This window comes from Puma concolor, chromosome E3, assembly GCF_028749965.1.
Source record: "Puma concolor isolate L17-30 chromosome E3, mPumCon1.1.hap2, whole genome shotgun sequence".
NCBI classification, from domain to species: Eukaryota; Metazoa; Chordata; class Mammalia; order Carnivora; family Felidae; genus Puma; species Puma concolor.
Genome location: NC_141682.1, coordinates 8,878,886 through 8,901,919, shown reverse-complemented (window position 1 = coordinate 8,901,919; position 23,034 = coordinate 8,878,886). Strand labels below are relative to the sequence as shown.

The following is a 23,034-nucleotide window of genomic DNA, read 5'->3' as shown; positions in this document are numbered from 1 at the left end:
CGCGTCGGGCTCTGGGCTGATGGCTCAGAGCCTGGAGCCTGCTTCCGATTCTGTGTCTCCCTCTCTCTCTGCCCCTCCCCCGTTCATGCTCTGTCTCTCTCTGTCCCAAAAATAAATAAAAGTTGAAAAAAAATAAAAAAAAAAAAAATTCACTAATCAAAGACAGACTCTCAACCTGGGTTTAAAAAACAAGATCCGGGGCGCCTGGGTGGCTCAGTAGGTTAAGTGTCCGACTTCAGCTCAGGTCACGATCTTGGAGTTTGTGGATTCAAGCCCCGCATCAGGCTCTGTGCTGACAGCTCAGAGCCTGGAGCCTGCTTTGGATTCTGTGTCTCCCTCTCTCTCTGCTCCTCCCCAACTCATGCTCTGTCTGTCTCTCTCTCTCTCTCAAAAATAAATAAACATTAAAAAAATAAATTAATTAAAAAACAAGATCCCACATTGTATATCTAAAATAAAACACATTTAAAGCAAAAGGATCTGGAAAGACTGAAAATCTGGACAGAAGAGAAAAAAGCTTTATCGGGCACACAGAAACTAAAAACAAAAGAATAAACAAAATTACTGTAGCATCAACACAAATAGAATGTAAGGTGAAAAAAACATCATAAAAGAGGAAGAAAGAGGCTACACAGACACCAGGAAAAGAAACTGTTAATCAGGAAGATGTAAAGACCGTGCTCGTATGTGCATCTAACAATATAGCCTTAACATTCTATAATAAAACAGCTGTCAAAACTATGGGAAGAAAATTAGCAGAGGCGTAGAAGAATTAAGTACCACAGATAAGCTCAAAATAATACATGGAAAATTCTATCCTCAAACAAAAAACACATTACTTTTGAGCACATATGGAACATTCCAAGTGCAAATGCCATAGGGTCTCTTAAATATCTATTCCAAAGAAATCGGCATTCACGTGAACTATGCTCTCTGGCCATATGCATTCAAAACAGACATCAACAGAATAAAAAGTTTTTGTTTTGTTTTGTTCTTTGACAGAGAGAGCTCGTGAGCACGCATACGAGCAGGGGAGAGGGGCAGAGAGAGTGACAGAAACTCAAGCTGGCTCCACGTTTAGTGAGGAGTCAGACACGGGGTTCGATCCCACGACCCGGGGATGACGACCTGAGCCAAAATCAAGAGTGGGACACTCAACGGACTGAGCCAACCAGGCACCCCCAAGAAGTTTTTGTTTGTTTGTTTTTTGTTTTTTGTTTTTTTAATGTCAAAAATCCAGGGGCCCTGGCTGGCTCAGTTGGTAGAGCACGTGACTCCTAATCTCAAGGTTGTGAGTTCAAGCTCCACGTTGGGCGTGGAGCCCACGATCAATCAATAAAATAAATGTCAAAAATCTAGGAAAGACATTCAATTAACTAACCCTTGGGTTACAGGGGGAAATTACAAAACGAATACAAAATTACGAAGTGAATAAAAATGAAAGCACTAACTGTCCGTTTATGGAGCAGTGCTAAGGCAATTTTTAGAAGAAATATTACGGCTTTCAATACACTCATCAGAAAACGACAAAGAATTTAAACTATTAAAAGCTGAACTTTCAAAAAAAGACATTTGCAAAAAAGAGTGCCCTCTAAGAGGAGTGAAATAAAGAAGAAAAATCAGTGACGCAAAAGAAAAAAAAAAGACAAAGAGGGCAAGAAGGGCAAAAGGCAGTTTTCGTTTAAGAGCTCGTAAGACAAACCAAACTCTACAGGAGATTGAAAAGAAGTCACAGAGACGTTCAGAAATACAGAATCTAGAAAGAAAACGCGAAGCAGCTAGCACTAAAACAACAGATTTACACAAATCACGAAAATATTATGAACACTCATACAAGAATAAGTGTTAAAACCACGATGAATTGGACATACTTCTAGAAAGTTAGAAAATGCCCAGATGGGTCTACAAAAGGAAGAGTCAGACTAATAAAGAGAGTGAGACGGTAAACGCCTGCTCGCCACACTCAGTCTCAGGACCCACGGCGGGACAGGGGGAGCGCGATCACACTGAAGCTACAGGCGTTCCTCATCTCATAGAAATGATCCCAAAACAAGTTTAACCTATTTTACACGAGACCCGTAGAGTTTCAATTCCAACTAGATAAGGGTAAGAAAAGTATAGGCCGATTTGATTGGGAAACACAGATGTCAAAACTATGCATCAAACCCAACCATATTTTAAAATTCAAGACACGGTTGGCCCCACAATGCACTGCATGATCTGGCCTCAAAGCATCCATCACTGTAATGCAATTTATCACACGCATGGACTAAGGGATCAAAGTCGCATGGCCATGAATAGATTTTAAGAAAAAGTATTTGCTAAAGGTCAACACCTAATTATTATTTAAAAAAAAAAAAACTCTCAGAAAAGGAAGGGAAAGGGAATCAAGGTAATTGCTTAATCTGTTTCAGGCGTCTACCAAAAATTCCCTTGAGACCAGGAAAGAGCAGGCCACCATCACTAAACCACTATGCAACGGAGTCCTTGAGTTTCTGGCCAACAAAACAAGCCACTCTGGTTCAAGGAGTGGAAGGAAAGGGGTAAACAAAAGAGTCACTTTTTTTGCATATGATATTATCCCCAGGGAAAGGTAACAGAGTCAAGGTAATCAGTAAAACTAGAAAGAGACTCAGCAAGCCTGCCAGTTTCAAAATCGGCAAACAAAACCAGTTGTTTTTCTTCCATACCACAATCAACAATCAGAAGAAAAAAAAAATGTTTTTAAATAAGACACTGGTCACAACACCACAAAAACTGTAAAGGACTAGAAATTAATTAAATAAAGATTTCACAAAACCTTTTTGGAGGAGGAAGACCTAAATAAATGGAGAAGTATCTTTGTTCAAGGATGGGACAACTTAAAAGGTCTTCATTTCCCCCTGCCCCCAAATTAACCTGTAGATTTCATCCAAATGCAATAGAGACTCCAGCAGAACTTGAGGGGGAACCAGACAGATACGTGCATCAAAGAACAATAGACCTTGGGGCGCCTGGGTGGCGCAGTCGGTTAAGCGTCCGACTTCAGCCAGGTCACGATCTCGCGGTCTGTGAGTTCGAGCCCCGCGTCAGGCTCTGGGCTGATGGCTCGGAGCCTGGAGCCTGTTTCCGATTCTGTGTCTCCCTCTCTCTCTGCCCCTCCCCCGTTCATGCTCTGTCTCTCTCTGTCCCAAAAATAAATAAACGTTGAAAAAAAAAAAAAATTAAAAAAAAAAAAAAAGAACAATAGACCTTGAGTCGCCAAGGTGCTTTGAAAAAGACCCAAAGAGGATAAATTCACGTGATCAGAAATTAAAACGCATATAAAGCCACCGTAAAATGGGGTGGTGCCAGTGCAAGAAGAAACAAATAAGGGGCAGAACAAAAGAATGACCCTAGAAGCATCCCCACATGTATATGAGGCCCTGACGTACAAGAGACGCAGCTCCCAAAATCACAGGGTAGGAGACAAAACAACTGTTCAGCAATGTTGGAAAACCTGGCTACCTATCTGTACAAAAACCATTTCCAACCTAAAGATCTAAACGAGGAAGACCAATGTTTGATAGTTATGTGACATAGCCATCAAAATACAAGTATCTTTGGGGCGCCTGGGTGGCGCAGTCGGTTGAGCGTCCGACTTCAGCCAGGTCACGATCTTGCGGTCCGTGGGTTCGAGCCCCGTGTCGGGCTCTGGGCTGATGGCTCAGAGCCTGGAGCCTGTTTCCGATTCTGTGTCTCCCTCTCTCTCTGCCCCTCCCCCGTTCATGCTCTGTCTCTCTCTGTCCCAAAAATAAATAAAAAACGTTGAAAAAAAATTTAAAAAAAAAATACAAGTATCTTTGGGGCACCTGGCTGGCTCACTTGGTAGAGCATGAGACTCCTGATCTCAGGATTATGAGTTCAAGCCCCACGTTGGGCATAAAGATTACTTAATAAACTTTAAAAGAGAAAAAAAAGACAGGGGGCCCCTTGGGTGTCTCGGTTGATTGGGCACCCAACTTCAGCTCAGGTGACGATCTCACTGTTTGTGGGTTTGAGCCCATAGTTCAGAGCCTGCAGCCTGCTTCGTTTGGATTCTGTGTCTCCCTCTCTCTCTGCCCCCCCTGGCTTGTGCTCTGTCTCCCTCTCAAAAATGAAAACCAACCAAAAATGAATTAGAAAAGAATTCATTTTTAAAGAAGCATTAAAAAAAAAAAAAGTACATGATAATCTTTGTGATTCCGAATGGGGAAAGATGTTCTCAAGAGGGAAATCACACACCAAACATGAGGGGGAAAATCGGATAGATTGGAGTTCATCAAAATTAAGTTTTTTTACATATCGAAGGACACTAGAGACAAATCAACAAAAGAGACTGGGAAAGATTATTTGCAACAGCAAAAACCAACAAAGGATTAGCATGCAAAACATACAAAGAACTCTTACAAATCAATAACAAAAAAAGTAAATCATTAAAAAAAAAAAAAAAAAACAAAATACTATATGACCAGACAATTTACAGAAGGGTAAATCTGAAAATCTTAGAAGTATAAAAGAGGTAGGTAACAAGTATGAACCTTACCGGTGATTAGAGAAGAATCACACAACGCTCAAGTACCACTTTAAAACCATCAGAATGGCAAAAAGTCTCCAGGAAGTGCTGACACGAACGTGGAGAGAGCAGTGGTGCCTCTGCTCTGGGAAGCAATCTGGCAGCACTTAGTGAAATTAACAGCCCTTTTCACTCTGGACTCAGCAACCCACTCCTGGACCAGCCATCATGCCCTGTGCGTTAAGGATGCCAGAGGCACTGGGGTATTAGAGACCACAATGTGGAGCCACCCCCACGGAAATGGACCCAGAAGCCGGGCGGTGCTAAGAACTGAACTTATGTCCCCCAAATTCATATGCTGAAGTCCTAGCCCTTGAAGTGATGACATCTGGAGGTGGGTCTTTCGAAGGTCATGAGGGTGGGGTCCCCACGATGGCATTAGCAACCTTGTAAGAGACACCAGAGTGCTCCCTCACTCTCTCTCAGGCCCGTCTGTCGCCTGGAGGATACAGCAGTCTGAAAGCCAGGAAGAGGATGCTCACCAGGAATGCAATCTGCAGGCACCTTGACCTTGGACTTTCAGCCTCCAGAGCTGTGAGAAATAAAATGTGTGTTGTTTAAGCCGCCCAGTCTAGAGTATCTTGTTAGATCAGCCTGAGGGAACCAAGACAAGTGGATTCTTCAGATGGAATCCAATGCAGCTATCATGAAGGACGACCAAACTGTGTAGGGAGGAACATGGTCAGATCTCCAAACCAGTGACGAGTGAAAAGGAGGGAGAAAGATGTACAGCACATCGCCAGACAGGAGTTAAGCTACTTATACCTACAAAGCAGGGCGCCCAGTTCACAAGAATACAGCTGTGTAGAGGCACACTAAACACCAGCATAGGGCGGGAGGGCCAGCGTCTAGAAATGGGGGTGGAGCCTAAAGGAAGAAAAACTTACTAAGATGAATCATGTGTGCTGTGAACTAATGAGTGATGAGGGTGAGACACACACACACACATACCCCCAGAGGCAGACAGAAAACAGGGGTCTGGATTTTCCTGCCCATCTCGTACAAATCGGTGTTAAAACTCTTACACTTTGACTTAAGGATTTCAATGCTTAACACCATAAAACAATCGGCCGGATGTTCCTAAACTTTGAAAATTACAACGAACTGAGTTGGTGATGGCCCTCCGTGTCAATTCCAGAATCGACAGACCCTCGCAGAACACACACACACACACACACACACACACACACACACACACACACACACACACACACACACACACACACACACACACACACACACACACACACACACACAGCTGAAAAAGATTTGGTATTTTGCCTTAACTTCTGGAACCTGTCAATTTCATTCACAATTTACACCAGCTTCTAATTATACTTAACTGAATATTAACCATTCTAATTGCTTAATGCTTTATTGGCTCCATGCAAAGTATCGAGGGACATCTGGCTGGGCAAATGGGACCCTGCCTGCTGCTAGGAGAGACAGCTTGGAGCACACACTCCTCCTCATGCTCTCATGTCTACCCTCACCCAGAACCAGAGCATCTCAAAAGCAGGACTAGTAAGTCCACACCAGCAAAGCAGCCAAAAGAAACTTTCTACCATCCGGATTTTAACCGTAACACTCCTGTTTCCCATCACAGAAAGTTGGGGGCAGGGTGACTGCAAGACTGAGGGCCCAGGCCCCTTCCACATTCCTGCTCCGCGTCCCCTGCATTGCACACTGTCCTGCCCCCCAACCCCCACCTGCCCGCCAATGCTTAGATTGGTGGCAGCTGGCCCTGGAGCCTCTTTGCCCACAGGCATGTTCACGGGCTTTGTCCTGGCTCATCTCCTTTTATGAGAGAAGCAGCACTTTTCCAGCAGCAACCCTGACATCCCCTGCCTCTCTGGCCAGAACTAAGTGCAACCCCCACCACGCCTGGCCACAGGGAAGGCCCTGCCAGGACAGTTTAGACAAACATCTGGTTTCGCCCCGGTGCGGGGAAGAGTGAGGAGGCAGGCGGGCGCAGAGGGGAGAGACCCCGGGTGGGCCACCAACAGCATCTGCCGTTAGCCAAACACACGGCCTGCTCACGCGTCCATCTGTCTCTCACGCTGGTTCCAAAGTGCGGCAGCTCCACCACGCAAGGAACCCGACGAGGCGGCCGGAGGGAGACCAGAGCAGGGAAAGGTGCAGCGGCCCAGGCATTAGATGAGCACCTGGAGAACAAACAGGAGCCGCACCCAAGACGTCAAACAGCAGCAGGCTCGGAAACGGGAACACAGAGTCCCCATATGTGACCCAGCATTCCTACTCCTGGGCGTGTACCCAAAAAAGCCGAAAACGCTTCGCACAGAAACCTGCACACAGACAGGTGTTCGCAACAGCATGATTCGTAAAAGCCCCAAAGCGGAAACGATCCAAATGCCCACCGTTTATGAAAGGATCATCAGATGTCGTATACCCACACCGCGGGATCTCATTCGGCCATAAAAGGAATGAAGAATGGATACACACTACAACGTGCGTGAACACAGAAAATAACTACACCGAATGAAAGAAGCCAGACACAAAAGGCCATGTGTTGTAGGGTTCCATTTATATGTGAAATATCCAGAACAGGGAAATCCATGGAGGCAGAAAGTAGAGTGATGGTTACACAGAGCCTCGGGCGGGAAGGGGCAGGGGGAGGCGCAGGGCAGATGCAGGGGTCACGGCTAACAGGTACGAGCCTCTTGCTGGAGGGTGGAAAATGTTCTGGAATTCGACTGTGGTGACAGTTGCACAACATGATGAACATGAAACTGAACTGCACACTTTAAAAAGGTGAATACAGTGGATTTTATATGAATTTGATCTTAAAAAACAAAAAGTAACAAATGAGTTCCTGGCTGACTCTGTCTTGATCTCAGGGAGATGAGTTCAAGCCCCATGCTGGACATAAGAGCTTACATTTAAAAACATTTAGAAATTAAAAAAAAAAAAAAAAGTAACAACACAGGTATGGGCGTTGTGTGCAGGGAGCTGTCCTCTGAAGCGTGTTCAATAGAAAAAAAAGTGTTCCGAGAGCACTCTGTACCAGGACATCCCCCAACCAAAATGTAAACCTAGTCGTATACTCAAAATGTTTTCAGGTCACACTGTCCCTTAAAAAACAGAAATCTGTAAGACGTTTAGACATCCTATTGGCCCTCGCCCTAACCCAAATATCAGCCTCAGCTCAAGCTTCCGGAAGCAGGGGCTCCTCGGCCAGTGCATCTGCTCTGTACACCCAATGGGGAACACACTGGAAAACTCAGAGACGGCATTAAAAAAAAAATCTCTCTCTCTTGGGGCGCCTGGGTGGCGCAGTCGGTTAAGCGTCCGACTTCAGCCAGGTCACGATCTCGCGGTCCGTGAGTTCGAGCCCCGCGTCGGGCTCTGGGCTGATGGCTCAGAGCCTGGAGCCTGTTTCTGATTCTGTGTCTCCCTCTCTCTCTGCCCCTCCCCCGTTCATGCTCTGTCTCTCTCTGTCCCAAAAAAATAAATAAACGTTAAAAAAAAAAAAAAAATTAAAAAAAAAAATCTCTCTATTTGAGGCATAAGAATCAGCTTTTGGAAAAACGCCCTAAGCCTCTCAAATAAACAGCAGGCATCTCACAGACACAGGACACTGGCCACTGAATTCCATACGCAGGCACCTCTGTTTCAAGTCCCTCCCAAGGAGCCTCCCGGCAAGAACAGCTGGATGGCAGGTGTGCCTGGGGCAGGGAAGGCAGGCGGGCAGCTGTGCAGGGACATGGCGGAAGGGCCCGACCCTCCTCCTCCCTCGTGGGAACGCTGCATCCCCATTCTGGAAGGGGCTGCACAGCCCCCATTAGGAGACGTGGGTGTTTTAGAGGCAGCCGTCAACTCGGGTATTTCTTAGCTAGACCCCTTCCCTCCTCCTAAGGCAAAGTAAAACCACCACCATGTGCAAAGTTGGGGGGGGGGGGGTGGGCAGACTTTCTGGAAAGTCCGCAAACACACACTCTGTCCTGGGGTCTGAGGCTCGGTTTCCTGGTCCCAGAAGCCCTGCATGTGGGCCACCTGGAAATAACACCACCACGCAGTAACCTTTTTAAACCTGCTTCCACCTTCCTTGTTCACCCCAGAGTGGTTCTCACACCTTTTCTTTTCGCTGGAAACCATCTCTTCAGCTCTTTGACACTCCGCTTTAACCTGGGAGCGGCCTCCCTCCCGCATCCCAGAAGAATGTCACAACAGGGCCCTCCGCTTCCCCTGGCACCCCAAACTTACTTACAAAGAAGAGTCCTTCCCTTCAACCTGGAAACAAGTTCGAGCCTTTGCATCCCCAAACAACCCTCCCACACCTGCACTTCCCACGCGTCTCACACCCCGCACCTCGCACCTCAGCGGAGGGGTGGGATTGGAAGGCGCCCTGGGCAACCCAGGGGCAGGCGACCTGTCCCTGGGGCGCCGTGGCTCCCATGCTGAACGGAAAGTGGCCCTCCCGATAGCCAGCAGGCATGAACCCCCACCAGTACCTGCCTGACTTGCCACCAGGTATCACGCTATAATTAGTCATTGTAATTGAAGCCGAACGTAATTAATTACATAATTTCGAAGTGTTCAAGTTTAATTCCATTAAAATTACATCATGAAACTGGGGAATTACAAAGGATTACCGACAAAAAGCAAATAAGGATGAATAAAGGAACTCCAGACTGACTCCCTGCATGTCTGAGTCACGCCCAACGCTCAAGAACAGGATAGTAGTGACCGCACCTGCCTTTGATAAACCCGTGGGCTCAGCCAGGCGGCAGGGTGCAAGGGCTGCCTCTCGAAGGGCCAGCCCCAGGTGACACCAGCCTGCCGGACGCCCGGGGTCCAATGGACCCAGAAGGCCCTCCCTGCGCCGCTCCCTGCCCCTCCCCCACTCAGGTTCCTCTGCTGACACCTCGCCCATAGGTGGCCCCTTCTCAACCAAGGCCACCACGAACGACCCCACGGGCCCTGCCCCAAAATTCCAGGGCCCAGGTTCGGTCTGCCCTCTCCCTTACCCCACACCCTCGGGCCAGTATCTTCTCTCCTTTCCCTCCCCACCTCTCACCAGAACTGTGCCTTCCACACACCCCTCCCACTGTCTTTACCACCCCTCCCGCCTCACTCTGGTCAGCCCTTCTGATGACTCAGTGGGGCTGTGCGCTGAGGTCCTGTTCTGTCTGCTCCACGGCCCTGGGCACGGGCAATACGTCATGGATGTATTCCGTACCTTCGCTCTCCATCTCCCTGCTAGAAGGTAGGTCCCCTGAAGGCCGGGGTTTCCCCACTGTTCTGGTCATTAGAATGCTGTGCTACAACCCTGCATGGTCCACAGGGGATGAAATCAGTCAAGGGAGCAGGACAGCCAAGGACCACCTTTCCAGGACCCAGGCCTTATAACCCTGACACCTGGGGATACGGGGTGTCCTGCAGTTCATCGACCAGCAGGGCTGGGGACCCGTTCCTCTTGGCACCCCAGGGGTGATCAGGCACCGTGGAGACACTCTTGAGGAATGAACGAATGGCCCCAACGGTCCGTGCAAAAAAGGAGTCACTCCAAAACAAACCAAACTGCCAGCAACTTCACTCAAACACGCTGCATTATTTCCAAGCCGGCTGCACCTTGTAGGTTTTCTTTTTAAATTTGTAAAACTTCATTACAAAAAAAGCTGCATCGTCCCACAAAAAACAGACACGCAAAAACAGTCATCTGAATCCAGAGTAGCCTAGAAGCTCCGTTTTTCCACGATAATGTCCTCGACTAAAGTAAGCTGAGATCTAAGGAGTATCACCTGGCCAGACTTTCTTCTCTCGGGACAGATGCTCACCCGCAGACCCCTTACAAAGCCAGCCTCTCGCCAAACACACCCCAACAATGCCTTCCATGTGTAACTGAGGACAGAGCCCTGGTGTGGCTGGTGCTGGCGGGTGATACTGCACGGATCTGAACCCAGCATCACTGCTGTGCCTCAATCGGCCAGACTCCCAGGGGCTCAGCGAGCGGGGATTTTGTCTTGGCCATCCAGGGTGAAAACACAAATATTAGGCTCTCACAGCAAATTGTTCCCCAACACCGGCTCAGGTCCCATGTCTCAGAGACCAGCCCCGGTTAGGTTCGCGCTCCCCAGCCACCGCAGCTGAACAGGGCACAGCCTCTGGGCCACCAGCTCCTTCCCTCCTTCCCCGTGGCCCAGGTCCCGGGATCAGGCCTCTCTCCTGCCTCCCATTTCCCCAGATCTCTTCCGCCGCCATTTGCTGGATGCACAGACAGGGCACAGAGGATAGCAGGGGACACAGAAAGGAGGGCTGCCTTCAGCTCGAGGCCATCACTGCACCCCAGGTACCAACCAGATAAAGTTTGCTGATGGGAAGATTCATTGCCGGCCAACGAGGATCGGATTACCTTCTCTTTGATGCTCCATCGCTAGGACTCCGAGTCTCAAGGCAGGGGAGGCTCTAGAAAAGTTCTCTCGAGTCTCAAGGCAGGGGAGGCTCTAGAAAGGCTCACAAATCCACCAAGGTCTCCCACAGAAGGTGTCCACCCGCCGAGGTCAACTCAGGTACATACACGTCCACCACCCCAGGCTTCATTTTCATCCCGGGTGACTCACACTAAGTGACTTCCCCACCCCAAACTCATCTCAGGGCTGGGTGGGGGGAGTGGTCCATGGACAGGGGCCTGCTCCTGAGTCCGCCCACCATAGCGCCTCATCACGAGGACCCTGCGGCTTCTGCAGAGCCGGCCTCGTGAACAGCAGGGATCAGCAGGAAAGCCATGGGCCCAGGAATCAGCTACCGCTCTTGGGCTCCGGGCTTCTCACCTAACCAGCTGGGTCCTCTGGCCTCCGCGGGGCTGCTGTGTGTGCACGACGGGAAAGAAGTTAAGGGCCCACACCGCATCTGCCCCTAGTCAATACTCAGGAAATGATAGCTGTTAGCGTATATTTAACAACAACAACAAAACCGGTTTCAGCCTCTGCCTCGTCACCAGTGGTCATAAGACCAGCTATGATAACGTGCGATCCACATTACCAGCAGCGACGCTGTCCTTCTCTTGCCCCTCCACTGAAACATCACAGGAGTCCGGGCCCCAGGGCCGGGAAGTTAAGATTCAGGCGGGGGTCCCCCAGTTGAGACCGGCTCTCCAGCCCTCCCCACCTCAAGTGAGAGGCCAGCCTCTCGACACCGACTGAAAGGCATACAAACCTTCCACCAGCTTCAAACCCCGCGATTCAACTCCTCACCTGTGCCTTCAACGGCAGCCTCTCCACTGAGCTCCGCCCTCCTCCTTCCCAGGGCTCAGCCCCTGAACTCCCACCGGACCTCCCAAATCCCACAGACCCCGCAGGGAACACACCCTCTGCCCTTGGCAGGGGTGGCTCCTCTCCCTCCTCCCAGTCCCTGTGGACACCGCCCCCCACCCAGGCTGGGCCCTGGGGTCTGTGGCTCCTCAGATGCCCCTGGCAAGCCTTGCTTCCCCCAAACCCATGCAAATGCTTCTGCAGCCAGACAGTGACGTCACCTTCACAAAAATATCCTAGGTACTTTCTTTGTAAATGAAGAAACACAGAAAGGCAGGCAGGCTACCGAGGCCACTGCTCCGCCCAGGGCTGGTCCGAGGCCTCTGCCCAGCTGCACGCCAGGCCCACGGGGCGGCTTCCAGGGGCTGCGCACATTCTCGACCCTTCTCCAGTGCTGACACCCGGACCTTCGGGCCTCCTGCTGCTTGCTTTCTTGTGCACGGGTTGGGTTCTAATCATTACAGTGCGCACTTTCCCCATTCACAGGGGGAAGTTTCCTCCCATTCAGGCCCTGGGCAGAGTCAAAGAATAAATCTCTGTCAGAGGATTGTTCTGCCTAATTCTATTTTTAAAAATGTGGATTTTTTTTTTTATGTTTTATGTACCACAAATACAATTACATATACTTTAACCAATGTACACGTCACTTCGCAAAGACGGAATAAATGGAAATAAACAAGAAATCCATGTTCTGTCGCGATTACGTATATGGCTATCAGTAGCTTTCAAAACACAACCATTTTCTATACCTACCTACTTTGCACAATCCAAAAACGAATCCCGTTTGCTTTCTTAAATGAACTAGCTGAACTAGTCTTAAATCCGAATATATGGGGCTGCCCCCTTGAAAAAGGCCAATGGCTCTCCTGCAGCAGGACTTACTGGAGGCTACAGCCACAGGGCAGGATGAAACAGGTGCATAACAACACAAGGTGGAGAACAGGAGCCTGAATGGTTAAGGAGAGCCGGAAGCTATGGCGGATGCTACGTGGGGTCCATCAGAAACACCAAAGAGGGAGGCAGACCTTAGAGACCACCGGCCACCCTCCAACTGTTCTGCTGGCAGTGGCGAGGGGTGGGGTGGGGGGGTCCCCAGTTTGGACTCCCTTCCACTACAGCCCTCCACCAACTCATAGCACACAGCTCTGTCACAGCCAATGCCAGCGGCCCGCTCCCCCAGGATGGGAAGTGCTGGAATCCCACCCTGCATCACCAGTGCCTGGTGCACGGGGCTCCCACGGCTGTTAAAAGGAAGGAAAAAAGGAGTGCGTGAAATAAGGTTTGATGCTCAGATGTGCACAGGGAGGACGAGAGCGTTCTCCCAAATTCAGCATGAATCTGGGATCCTTCTAAGTGGGGCAAAAGGTTTAGGTAAGGTAGGACCAACCATCAGGGACGCTGTCTGCCGAAGGAAAGTGGTCTCCATTCTACACCCAAGTGAGCCACTACAGGACAGAGAACAGCATGACGGGATCAATGATTTGGGAAGATTAATCTGGCAGCCACATCTATGATGGGTTGCGACCTGTTTTGAACACTTTTGAAACAAGTAAAAGCTACATATTCGGTCCTCATGTGCTAGAAAGATCTGGCTCTCATATACAACAAGCAGCCCCCAACACTAACTGCAAACACACGCACAAGAGATTCATTAAAACATCCTTGCGGTGTAAAATGGCAGCATAATTGCACACCAACACAGAGCAAAGTAAAACAATCAGCAACGATTTCTCACTCCCCTGACAATGACCTTTTAGCCACAACTGGCAACACCCTCCCTCTCTCAATTCCATGCCAATGGTGACAAATTTGAGAAGTGGGGAGAAGAGAGATGACTGAGGGGTCCCCCGGGATGACCCACTCCAGGTAATGACTTCCTGACTGCCTAGTACCAGGCTGTTGGCACTCACCAGCCCCTTAGGCTCACCTGCAACTGTGAGGTCCATGGCGGACCAAGTCACCTGGATGGGCGCCTTGCAGCAGCCTGGGCTTCCCATCTGGCTCCTGGGTCCCACACATGCCTACGGAACAGAAGCCTATGGACTCCAGACCTGACTTTGTCCCCCACTTGGCTGATCGCTGTGACAGCACATGGGATTATGTAAGCAAGAAACCGAGGCACAGCTGAAATGAAGTCATTCCAGTAAATTAATGCTTCCACGAATGCTCCTAAAGTCAGTTTTCACTTTCAAAATCATACAACTTAGAACATCTCTGCCGTGTGAACAAGACGGGAAGGTGGAAATTGATCCGTAGGTCTTCTTATAATTTTAGTTGTAATTTCTGCATGTTGGTGACTCAAAATCTTTCCCCTTTAAAAGGTTCATGTTCTTTTTTTTTTTAATGTTTATTTATTTTTGAGACAGAGAGAGACAGAGCATGAGCAGGGAGGGGGCAGAGAGAGAGGGAGACACAGAATCCGAAACAGGCTCCAGGCTCTGAGCTGTCAGCACAGAGCCCGACGCAGGGCTCGAACTCATGAACTGTGAGATCATGACCTGAGCCGAAGTCGGACACTCAACCGAGCCACCCAGGCGCCCCTAAAAGGTTAGTGTTCTATGGGCAGTAGCTATCTATGCGCTCAGTGAGGGCAGGGCAGAGCAATGTGAAACAGAAGTAATTCACCATAGGCAGAACCGCGTGAGTTCAAGTTCTAGGTCAACTACCACGGTGAAAAACAGAAAATAAAGGACGTGTTTCACCATTATCTGCCACACCTTGTGGAATGAAGCAAAAATGGTGATAGGAGCAACAGAATGTTCCTATTTTCAGGGTAAGGGGGGGGAAAGAAGTCTTTCCCAAACCTAATCAAAAAAATTAAATGCACAATTCCCTCCAGCAAGAATTTTATTTTTAATTTTCATTTACATAGCTCTCTTTCTTCCAAGAATCTCAAAATGATGGAGCTCCACAAATACTTAGCAAAAAAAAAATAAAATAAAACAATTATAAAACAACAGTTGTCACAACAGGACAGGCTTGGCAGGGCAGGCGCTCAGAAGGGCAAGAAGCGGCAGGCAGAGGTGACGGAGGGGGTGACAGCAGGGGTGACAGCAGGCACTTAGGGCAGCACCTCAAAGGCCCTTCGTGCTCTTCCTTGCAGCTTCGGGCTTTTCAAGACACGAATCCACCTTTGGTGTCGTTTATTAGCCTTTTTATTCTGACCCAAATAACGCTCTCTCCCCTAAAAACAGGAGGGAAGGGGGTAATCAACCAAGGACCGTCACAGGTCCAATATATCATCAGAACTGAGATGCCTAAAATGACTTCATATTCTTTTTGGTCTTAAAAACTGTGTGAGGAAATAAAATATTAAAAATGTATTGGGGGGAAAGAACCAATGTGAGACAAACTGTCTTTTAGGGGGAAATTGGGAATAAGCTTTTAAGCTAGTTGTTTTTGGTTTGTTGGTTTTTTTTTTTTTTTTTTCCAGCTGAGTGGACAGGATCTGAACATCTTACATTTAGCAAAAAGCTGTCAACACCCAAATAAAATCTTAATGACAGTCAGAATGGCATTCCATTTCTTGCAATTTCGCAATGTTCCCTTAAAAAAGAGCTAATTTGTCAATTTGTTTTTCCCTTAACCAAATTCAGGATACCTCGCAACCATATATAACTTTTTTTAAAAACGTTAACTCATTTAACTTTTTGAATAAACACAGCCAAATACAAAGATGTCTTTAAGAAAACAACCCTCGTGCTGGTATCCTCAGGATGATGCTAAAACATGCTTCAGAGTAAGTTCTGATAATTTCTTCCAACATTGTTCGTAAATCACAGTCAAAAATCATCGAAGGTTTCAATTGTCGGCCGAGTGGGCCCCACTGTGGCGTCTGGGGTTTTACAGAGGTGTGGGCCAGGCACCTGGGAGGCTCAGTCGCTTAAGCGGCTGACTCCTGATCTCTGCTCAGGTCATGACCTCACCGATCATGGGTTCAAGCCCTGTGCCTGGTTCTGTGCTGACAGCGTGGGGCCTGCTTGGGATTCTCTCTCTGCCCCTCCCCGGCTCACTTGAGGTCCCACACACACACACACACTCTCTCTCTCTCTCTCTCTTAAAACAAATAAACTTAAAAAATAAAAAAATAAATTTAAAAAAAGGGGATGTGGGCCAACTCATTTTCACAAATGCTTCAGTGAAAAGCAGTAGAATCTATTCAGTTCCAGGTAAATCCTCTACCTGGCTATTTTTCCAGGTACTTTGTGATGCTGGGTAAATTCTGGGGAGGAATGAACACCCCCAACCTCGCTCCTCTCCAGCCACCTGTCTGACAGGGGTCCTGAGGAAGGCGGGGGTGGGGGTTCACGTCTGAGGAGCTTCCCCAGGCTGCCCACGGCCCAGGGCTCTAACACACACAAAAATTCTGCCAACTGCCCTGGGCCTCCTGCAGCAAGGAAGAGCCTTCAGATTCAAATGAAGAAATGACAAGATTTATTTCGTGCACTGACATCATCCTATCAGAATTTAATTACAGCAAGAATTAGAATTATTTTTATTAGAGAGTTGTTTACTTTTGCAAGGAAAGGTCCTTGATGGGTTTTGCAACAAATTAGATGGCTTTCAGAAACTGCTGTTGGCCCTCATTATGTTTTTTTAACGGTGTCATATTATGTGAGTAGGGTAGCACTTGTCCTTTTTAAAAATCTAAGGCGCTTCAAAGCTGCTTCTACCAATGAAGGCGACGCCATGGGTCCCCCCACACACCCACCCATCCCAGGTAACTTCCTGCAGGGACATCTCCTGCCCAGCCAAAGACCACTGTCCTCTCCCCACCTCCTTAGAATACGGATGAAAATTGGGACTGATTACAGCCCAGCAAATCCAGAACTGTGACAGGACCCACAGCTCAATACAAATCTTGGCTGTCCTCTTCAATAAAATCAACACGTAAACACAAACCAAAACCTAGTCCTTAACCATGCAGCAAAACCAGGCTATTTAGCTGGCTTTGAAAACGAGAATAGGAAACATGACTAAGATATTTCAGAGAGCCCCGCCACTGACATTTTATTGAAATATCCCAAACTTGGGGCAGTTTTTTTTTTTTTTTTGGCTGCTATGTGACTTTATATCCCTAAATGTCGAGTTTGTAGGAACAGTAATTTCTCTGTGAATTCTAAATCATTACCAGGGTGTAATAAAATGTATCCAAATGCTCATGTCAATAAATGTTTATTAAATCAGAAATCACAAATGAATTCACAACTTCTTTGCTATAAAAGCTGTATAACTGATATTAAATCGCTTGTCTAATTATGCCATTCAAGTTCCTTTTTCACTCCACGATCCGCACATGCATAGTTCTCTCGGGTGTCTGGGCAGACACAGGCATCTAGTTCCGAAAATGCCCAGCACGACTGGAACGTCCAGGTAAACAGTAGTGAGGCACAATGAGAGGTCATGGGGCCCCTCTTCAAACAGCTTCAACAAAACAAATGGCCATAAGTAAAAAGTGTCTCTGTGCTATGCTATAATAAGATTCAAACACAGGATTCCAAGAATTCCACCTGTTTCCAATTAGATACCAGAATTGCTTTGAGTGTTTAAACTACATTCACTTGCTACTTATACAAAACAATTCTTCCGGGTTTTTTTGAACGTTTTAAGTATGTTAAAATAAGATTAAGGGTCTGGTTTAAACAATCAGAGGCAGGGGAATTTCAGTTGAAACCAAAACTGTCTCTCTGCAGCCATAATGCAGAGCTTCAGACAAAACAATGGAACAAGATAACGAATTTCTATCTCTGACAGTTCCTTGTAAAAATCAGACCTTTCATAGGAAAAGCAATTATATACACACACTTTCATATGTTAAATGACTGTAAATAGGTTTTTAAATAATTTCTCAAATAGTGTGTGATCCTATACATTAAAGTAACTTTCAGGTAGGATTTGTGTTACAGGCCGGCGGATGCACCTGCCTTTTTAAAAACGGGAAATTTACAGGACATCAAATGTGAACTGTGTGAAATGGAAGCACAGGTAGGAATTTGGCCTAGCTCTGCAGGGTTTTTTCACAGGACGAATTTCTCTCTTTAAAAATGTGCAAGCTTCCCTCTAACAAATCTGTCCTTCCTTCGTTTCACTGAGGATGTTCGCGGCGCCTTATACAATGAGCTGAAACGGATACAGATTTTCTACCTCGAGCCTCGTTTTCTCTCCTAAGACGGACCCTGAGCACAGCCCTGGGAGCAGTTCTGCTGGTTGACTGCTACAGGTGGACCCAGAAGGGGGGAGGACGGGAGGGAAGCACAGGCCATCCCTTCCGCACAGCTCCTGCAGAAACCCTGCTGGGTTTGTTTTAATTGTACACAACAGGACAGGGGACTTTTTCAACAGCCTGTAAAAGTCTCGGGGGCTCCATAGGCTCACCAGACAACATTTTTAAGGTTAGCTCAGTGGATGAGGAGAGAGTGATTCCGGAGGGGATTGGCAATTTGTCCCCTCGCCCTTCCAACCCCCCATCCCCCCGCAGCTAACTACTGGCAAGAGCTGTGCGAAACTGGGGAAGGAGGCAAAGGAAGACTCCACGGACCCAACTGTATCAGAGGCTGTTGTGTAACCCCAGCCCTTCACCGTCTTGCACCTTTAAAAGACAAAAACAGAAAAACCACACAGAGTTTCACACAGAGAAGAAAACTTTAATCCACTGACAATGACCCCCTCCCACACGCCATCTCAAAGACACTGATATTAAAAGAGCCAAGAAAACAAAGACAGCAGCTGTGTAGAAGCCCTTGATTTGTTTACTAGATGGGATACATACTGTAATCAAAATAATACACTTCTGGGGAATACTTCCCTAACAGGGAAACGCAAAATAAAAGCTATCAGAGAAATGGACTTTGGGCAAAACTGGAATTATTTTCGGATTTTGACAAAGAGGAAAATGTTTAAAGTTAACTTTTGCAGAGACTCCTTAAAGGGGAACACCAGTCACCACGGAAGAATAACGCCCCGAAGGGAAGTGGGTCGCTGGCAGGCCCCATCCCCAAAAGCTTCACTCACACAGAGTTACGAGAGCTTGTTTTAGAAAGTGTCCTCTTTTCAAACATGTATTTAAAAGGCAAATTTATACAATGGTGTTTTTCTTGTCTTAAAAAAAAAAAAAACAAAACGCTGTTTTTTTTTTACAAGTCTGGGATAGGATAAAAACTTGTCCAACTAGTCTTATTAGCAACACCGAAGCACTGACACTTCCATACCACAAGCCTTTGGGACTGAAAAGCAAACGAAATAGAGCCCGATCTTCACAAACTCTCTTTCTGGGCACCCAGTCCACGTCCCAGGGCAGCTTTAAGACCACATCGAGGGACCAGAACTCAGCCCGCGCTCACTGGGGGACAGCAGGGGCATGGGAGGGACACACAACCATCTTGTCGCCAGCAAACCCGCTGAGGTCTCCAACCTGGGTCTGAGTCTAGCTCAGTCAGGGTCTCTTTACCCTCAGGTGGCGATGCCACAACCCACACTGGGCTCCGCAGGCAACCCGATCTCCGGGTCAGGGGTTCTGGAAAGATGAGAAGAGCCTGAAACTAATGAATTCTCTCTTCTCAAACTGCAGTCTCATCGGCTCACTTAACTGTCTATGGGAACAGAGATGACGTTAAACTGGATACCAACTCAATAGGCCTCTTCAGGGCCCAGAGAAAGAACCAGTTTAGCCTTCTGCTTGAACTTTGACATTCCATAGTCAAATGAAGTTTTTCAAACCTGTCAAGAAGGGGCAGAAAATCATCTCAGCCCCAATCTTCACCTACCACCAAAAGCTAAAGGAAGCTCCGTACAGACAATGACAATGATGCTCGCTCACATAATTTTGTTTGCAAGATCAACACCTTAAAGCTCATTCACATAAACGGACAAGGAACCTTCCAGGCCGATCCTGGAGTTACACAGTTAAATATCCTCATGATATCCCAAAGTAGCTCATCACTGGCAGGTTGTGGGGTGTCAACGAGATCCTAAAATCTAATACCTTTCTGGAAACCGAATCGACCTCCCACGCAGTTTTTTTGCCAAAAAAAAAAAAAAAAATGCTTAAAAAATAAACTTCATGGATGTTCAGCTAAATGTCACATTTAGGAAGACAAGGAAAAAAAATTAAGGTTTGTCTCTTCAAAATTCCACAACGGGTTTTACAGTAAGCACAGGAATTAAATTATGGTAAAAGGGAGCTATTTTTACTAAAACAGGGTAGACCAATTTATCAAAAATGCCATTCGGCTGTGTTCATTACATTCAGGAATCTAATTTACACAATAGACACTTTGGAGTAATCTATTTTAGTCAATAAATACTCAAACTCCTTTAAGTTTTAATCTTATCGAAAATACATATTTCACATAGTCTTCTTCCTAGTTAAGCGAGAAATCTGAAGAAATTTCATAACGACTATGAGTCTGTTTTATCGTTCTTACGTAGGCAGGAACAGAAAACAAGCATATACAATTAAAGTTGTCAGACCCCATTTATATAGGTTTTAATCCAATCCGCTTCATTTCATCCAAGGCTGCATCTGGAGTTCATTTGCTTCCCTCCTAAAAGTACTGTAGGTCACTATCACCAGTCCTCCGGGTTAGGAAAGTTCGGCCAAGTTTACCTTCCCGCACACCTTAAAGCAGGGCGCCGCGGCCGTCCCTAAGGGACGCTGGGCGACCCCCGCGGTACCAGGCCGCCCCGGGGCCCTTCGGAGCCGAAGACCGACCTCCCCTCCCGCGCCCCCACGCCCCCCCCACCACCCCCGCATCGCTCTTCTGACCCACACGCCGCTCACCTTCAACTTGGCTCCGGCTACGCACAACATCCACCTGGCGGGGTCCCGGGGCCGTCCAGGCGCGGCGAGCGCGGAGCCTGCAGATTCGGGGCGAACCCCGAGGGCGCGCGGCTCCTCTGGGTCTGGGGTGACAGGCAGAAACGCGCCCCCTGGGCACAGCGGCAGCACCGGAGCCGGACGGGGAGCCCCAGCACGATCCCCTAGCAACGCCCCGGGCTCGGCGCGCGGACCACGGCCCGGCACACCACAGTCCAGGGGGGCCCCCGGGGCTTTGCTTTCGAGAAGCCGGCCCGAGGCGGCATTTCGGACGGGACCCGCCGCGCGCTCCATCGAGCCCCGCGGACCCTGTTGGGAGGACAGGGCCTCGGAGGAGAGCGCCAGAGCGGAGCCGGCGGGTCACCGGGGGCCGCGGGAGCCTCGGGGCTCGGGCCGCCCGGACCGGCGGCGGGGAGGAAGCGTCCCCCCACCCGTGTAGACGGCGCGCCAGGGCGCAGCGCGGGGCCTGAGCTCGGGGAAAGTTGCTGCCCTCCGCCCGCACCGGCTCCCGCCGGGCGCTCCGACCCTCGGGCTCCGCGCGCGGGGTGCCCGCCGCCCCTCGCAAGTTTACCCCCAAGCACCCCTACCCGCGTCTCCGGCCGCGGAGGGGCCGGTCCGCGCCACTCGTGCAGGCACACAAAAGAGCCGGGCGGCTGCGGGTGGCCCCGGGGCGCCCGTCGGACGTAAACAAACCCCGGGGTCCGCGCGGAGACCCCCGCGCCGGGTGCGGGAGCGGCGGCGCGGCCCCGGCCCGCTGACAGCCCCGGCGCGGCGGCCGGGGCCCGGGCCGGCCGGGGCCGGGGCGCGCGGACGCCCGGCCGCCCGCCCGGCCACCCGCCCGCCTGGCCGGAGCCGGGCCGCGCCGCCGCCGCCGCCGCCGGTGGCCGCTCTGACCCTCCCCCGAGCCGGCGGCACCACAGCGCCACCAGCCCCAGCTCCGCCGCGCCGGCGGCAGTGGCGGCGGCGGCTCCTCCTGGAGAGGCAGGCGCTTCACCCCCCACAGCAACTCCCCACAAACTTTCCCCGGGAATACGGCGGGCCGGGGGCGCGGGGCGCGCGGCCGGGCGCCGCCGCCGGGCCGCAGCCCCCTCCCGGCGCAGCGCCCGCCGCCGCCGCCGCCCGCCGCCGCCCGCTCCCCGCTCGCGCGCGCACCCCGCGGGCCGCCGGGGCCGCCCCCCTCCCCGGTCCCGCGGCGGCGGCGGCGGCGGTGGCGGCGGCGCAGGGCCGGGGGGGCGCCCGGGGTGGGGGCCGACACCGGGGGCAGCGGTGGCGGCGGCGGCTCCCGGCGCCATCTTGGGCTGATCGATGAATTGAACAAAGAGGATCAATTTCTGATCAAGCGAGTTATCAATGGGGGCCGGGGAGCGAGAGGGACTTGTCCCCGACTCGGCCCCGCTTTCCCCGGCACCCCCCTCCTCCCCGCCGCCGCGGCCCCCCGGCGGCCGGGCAGCCCGGGGCCCCGGGGGAGGCCGCGACCGCCCGCAGCCCCCACCCCCGGGCGAGAGGCCGAGCGAGCAGAAGCCTGACCTGCAGCTGCTGTAAATCAAAGCGCTTCCAATATTGAAACATCGATCCCACATTGGCCGCCATCTTGAGACATATTGAGACGGAGTGAGAGGCTGATAGAGAGGGGGCTGGAGTTCAGGAGCCGCCAGGAGGCAGCAGGCGGGCGGCGCCAAAACCCGGCCTGGAGCCGGCCGCCGCCGCCGCCACGGAGGACGCGGACTCCTCCTCACGGCGCCGCCGCAGCCATGGCGAGCCCGAGCCGGAGCCGGAGTCGGAGCCCGAGGGCGCGGCGGCCGCCGCGGGGCCTGGAGCGCGCGGCCCCTGCCCCCTCCCCCCGGCGCCCGGCGCCGGGCCCGCGACCCCCGCCCCTCCCGGGCCCCCGGCCCCAGCGGGCGGCGGCCCCCGGCCCGGCCCCGAGGGGGCGCTGGAGGGCGGCGGGAGGGGCTCCGGGGCCCCGCGGGAGGCCCCGGGCCGGGCTCACCTGGGGCTTGCTTCGGGCCCCTGGGGGTCTCGGGGGCCGCGGGCCGCCGAGCGCAGCCCTTCGGGGGCCCTGAGTCCCGGGCTTTCGGCCGCGTCCGGGCGGGCGCCTGAGCCGCGCCGCTTTCGCTCGCCCTCCTGCGGGCCCCGAGCGCGCGGAGCCGCCGCGACCACCTGCCCGAGCCCCGAGCGCCGACCCCGCGCAAACCGGGCCCACGGTGGCCGCGTGTGTGCGAGGCGGACTGGCGGGCGGCTGAGGCGCACCCACCTCCCCGGGGCCCCAGCCGGACCCCGGTCGAGCCTGCCAGGGACAGCGTTTGAGGTTGGGGGGAGTGGAGTTGGGGTGAAACCAGCCCTGACCTTGCTGTCGCTGCACACGTTAACGCCCCGAA

General features: G+C 50.7%; 1 protein-coding gene and 1 long non-coding RNA gene across 9 annotated transcripts in view; both read right to left on the bottom strand.

Annotated features, from left to right (window-relative positions):
* Window positions 1–22,475, bottom strand: part of CUX1 (cut like homeobox 1) — a 369,562-nt gene extending 347,087 nt beyond the window's left edge. For 3 of the 8 annotated variants that reach the window (XM_086691941.1, XM_086691948.1, XM_086691943.1), the window contains exon 1: window positions 22,187–22,475. In XM_086691941.1, coding sequence (XP_086548067.1) covers window positions 22,187–22,249 — 63 coding nt within the window. In that variant the 5' untranslated portion in view covers window positions 22,250–22,475. Of the gene's footprint in view, window positions 1–10,891; window positions 10,939–20,623; window positions 21,238–22,186 lie in introns of those variants that run through there. The other 5 variants (XM_086691947.1, XM_086691946.1, XM_086691939.1 and 2 more) reach the window with 5 other exon arrangements.
* On the bottom strand, window positions 152–7,844 carry LOC147572951 (uncharacterized). Its single transcript, XR_015245422.1, has 3 exons — window positions 3,831–7,844; window positions 3,232–3,590; window positions 152–2,983 (listed from the first exon to the last, which is right to left on the bottom strand). It is a non-coding gene; the product is annotated as an uncharacterized LOC147572951 (long non-coding RNA).
* Window positions 22,476–23,034: the final 559 nt, after the last annotated feature.